Here is a 3,459-nt window from a genome sequence, read left to right as displayed (position 1 = left end):
AGCTACAGTGAAGTCATAATATGTGACAGCTGTCATTTTCTGTGACCATGTATGATAGCAGTCAACAGTTTTTTTTCTTCGTATGTCTTCAGCCTCTGGCTAACACTGTTGGCACATCATTTTCTTCTTTGTGGCCATGTTCGGCCAAGTTCTGTTGTAGAAACGCAACAGCACCCCCTCTGGTCGCMATATRTGACGGTCACAAAATATGGTGTAACACCAGGATGCACTTCCTGACAGAGCCCGGGCTCAAAACCTGCAGTCTCAGGATTAAGAGACTGCATCACCATTAAACAACCAACTCAAACACAGTTCTTACCATTCATTCCTGAAGAGAGCATAAACCTTTGTTTCCTCCCATCGGTCTGAACAAACTTCGGCCATGTCCACCAGCTCAGAGAAATCCTGCTTGGTGTTTGGGTTTCCACAGTAAAGTCTGGCGTTCATCTGGGACGTCCAGCTGAACTGCAGGTTGTTTTTGGGACCGCCAATATCTGACTGAGTTAAGCAACAACAACAAAAAGAAAAGAAAAGCAGGTTAGGACTATTTTAGGCACAAAAAATGTCTTTTTTAAGCTAATCGTCTTTATTCCTCAATTTTCTAATTTTCCAAGCCTCACCATGCAAACCTGGCTCACATAGGGGAGCCACATGTCTCCATCCATCCCCATTTCTTTGTTTTTCTGCTTATAAAAAGCATATATCTTGTTCTGCGAGTTGTTATTCCTCCTGCTGAGCACCAAGCCCGCATAGTGCTGCTCTACAGGCAGAAAAAACAACAAAATACATTTCTAAAAAAAAAATCATAATTCATCAAAGAAAGGTTTTAAGTCTCTATAAAATACCTTTGTTGTGGTTCGCTGGCCTCACTCTTCCACTCCCAAACCTGTGGAGTCCAACATGCTCATGAGCTCCGGAGTACGTGACGTAGAGATCTTCACTTTGTCCAGAGTCTGAGACAAACAGCGGCACATTTTAGGATGAAAACAGAAAGCTTTTAATGTAAAATCAAAATGGTAGCAGAGCTAAAGAAGGTACCACAAAACTCAAGCTGAGAGAAGCAGGAGGCAGAAAGCACAGATTTTCAGCAAGAACAGCTCCTGGGTGAAGAAGGACAAAATGATTCCTTAAGGACTAAAATCAGCCGGCATGGGAAACAAGTGAAGCAAAAAGCAGGAAAGGGTCAACTAAAGAAACTCACCTGTGAGGACAGAGTGTTCACCTCTCTTAATGACAAATTCTCTGATTGTGCTTTGAATTTTATTCAGTGTCTCTGAGGGAACACATTCATGAGACTGCTCTGATAATTTCTGTGAAACAAACAAAAATAATGATAAAAAAATATATATTCTTATTTCTTTGGAGCACAACACTTCGTTTGTCTTCCAGGTAGTTTTGAAAAAAAAAAATGCAAACATTTACAAACAGGAAGTTGATGTATTTTGCATGTTTTGGTGAAATGTTTCCCAAAAGCAGAACAAATAGTTTCCGTACCACGTCACAGCACCGTGTGGTCCTGCCGTTCGTCCCACACACAAACACCAGCCCGTCCTTTTCCCTCTGATGGACCACTGTCACGTTGTAGTCCTAAATWAATTAATTAGTTTAAAAAAAGCTTTTCCTGATCATTCTGAATGGGAGAACAGATCATAGCAGCTTCGGTGCGGTCGGCTGCTCACCTGGTCGGTGCAGTTCTTCCACACCAGCGTCTTCTCCACRGGATCCTGAGGAGACGTCATCACAACATTAGAGCTCTACTTCAGTGGCTCTTTGTTGCACGTCAAGTATTCTTTACCTTTTTGGGGGTTTGAAAGTTGTAGAAGTTTACACATCTTTCTCCAACAGATGCGACAACATCTGGCTGCGTGAGAAGAACCTGGACAGGTGCGCCTCGTCCAGGTAAAGTAAACTGCGTAACGTGAGACTCTGTGAATAAAAGGATCATTTTGTGATGCATGTCAGGTGAAAAGAAGCAGCTCAAACAGAGCTTCTTCATCCAGAACACAGTAAATATTGCAGAGTTTATTTCCTTGTTGAGCTTAATGTTGTATTTTTTTGTTGAAGGACTCAACGTCAACGTGAGCGGGCTCTGTATTTTTCACAAAGAACTTTGATAAAGTCATCCAAATGCCCACAAGCTGCTGACTGTGTGTGGTCATGGAGTGCATGCTCTTCCTGTGACACGACTCACAGACTGCTGTGTTTGAAATTGTTTCAAATGATGCACTTCCAAATGTTTGTCCAGTACAGACAGTATTCTAAATCAAAGATGAGATTAACAAAAACTAAAGCAGCACAGCTGAGCATGTGTTAATCATTTTTAAAGTATCCTTCAAAAAACTCTAAAACTTTACAGCCTATAAAAAAACTAACGTTAGTTCTGATCATGTGATGCTTTCTGACTCAGCTCAAAACATAGTGAGAACAAGCGTGATCTGTTTCTGTAACCTTTGGCTCAATTTGTTTATCTTACAAACTTTGAATAGCAAATTAGAAGAAGCAGACATTTTAGTATTTCAGCACAGCTATAAAACTCACTTCTGTACATGCTTTGTTGCTCCAACAGTATGATCGCTGACTCATTAAATGTAACAACTAAAAATATTACTTTAACAACTACATTTTACAAGTAGAAAGAGTCCTTTCTTTCCTGACGTCATAAAACCATCACTATCCTGTAACTGGAGCAACTATAGATATAACTTTTGGTTTCAGCTGGTCAGGCATTGGGTGCCTGAAGGTTAGTATCAGAGGTGTCAAAAGTATTCACATTCATTACTTAAGTAGAAGTATAGATACTAGGGTTTAAAAATACTTTTTTGGAAGTAGAAGTATCAAGTCAAGCTTTTTACTCAAGTAAAAGTATAAAAGTACTGGTTTTGAAACTACTTAAAGTACAAGTAATGAACACTTTAAAAAGTCATTCAGGATAAAAGCTTTTTTATTTGAAAATAGATATTTTTTTATATTTAGCAGCCAATATGAAGACATTTAATTTTAAAAATACTTAAATCATTTGAACTAATTAATGAATAACAACACATTTTAATTATTTAATAGAAACCCTCACATTATACAAAATAGAAAAAAATCTAATAAATAAATAAATAATGTTTTATTCTAGATCTTTTGAAGAAAAAAGCATGTTGGACTGATCTCAAAACTTTATTTCTCCTGAAATTAAATCAGTTTGTTGCTGAAAATTTCAGAAAACACARYTTTAGCCAGGATCATCTTCATTGTAGGCTGCATCTGCTACAGTCTGTCCTGCTGGGCTGTGATGTGATTTGTGTCACACAGGTGTGATCGAGTGAGTTCAATCCAATAGGATGTCAGAATGGTATTTATTTACATTTCTCATCCAACCACAATCAAACTCACTCCATCCATGGGCTCCATGTACTGGATAGATTTTTATTTATTTATTTATTTATTTATTTATTTATTTATTTATTTATT

The 3,459-nt window shown here is 38.0% G+C and overlaps 1 protein-coding gene across 1 annotated transcript in view; it reads right to left on the bottom strand.

The window, feature by feature from the left end:
* Positions 1-2,665, bottom strand: part of LOC106522518 (semaphorin-7A) — a 15,086-nt gene extending 12,421 nt beyond the window's left edge. Inside the window, exons 1-6 of the mRNA XM_014015547.1 lie at positions 1,680-2,665; positions 1,495-1,587; positions 1,202-1,310; positions 846-953; positions 621-760; positions 320-498 (exon numbers count right to left, since the gene is read on the bottom strand). Of these exons, the coding sequence (XP_013871001.1) occupies positions 320-498; positions 621-760; positions 846-953; positions 1,202-1,310; positions 1,495-1,587; positions 1,680-1,739 (689 nt within the window). The 5' untranslated portion in view covers positions 1,740-2,665. The remainder of the gene's footprint in view (positions 1-319; positions 499-620; positions 761-845; positions 954-1,201; positions 1,311-1,494; positions 1,588-1,679) is intronic.
* Positions 2,666-3,459: the final 794 nt, after the last annotated feature.

This window comes from Austrofundulus limnaeus, unplaced genomic scaffold (assembly GCF_001266775.1).
Source record: "Austrofundulus limnaeus strain Quisiro unplaced genomic scaffold, Austrofundulus_limnaeus-1.0 Scaffold131, whole genome shotgun sequence".
NCBI classification, from domain to species: domain Eukaryota; kingdom Metazoa; phylum Chordata; class Actinopteri; order Cyprinodontiformes; family Rivulidae; genus Austrofundulus; species Austrofundulus limnaeus.
Note: the sequence above shows the minus strand (reverse complement) of the source record. Positions and strands in the feature narration are given on the sequence as shown.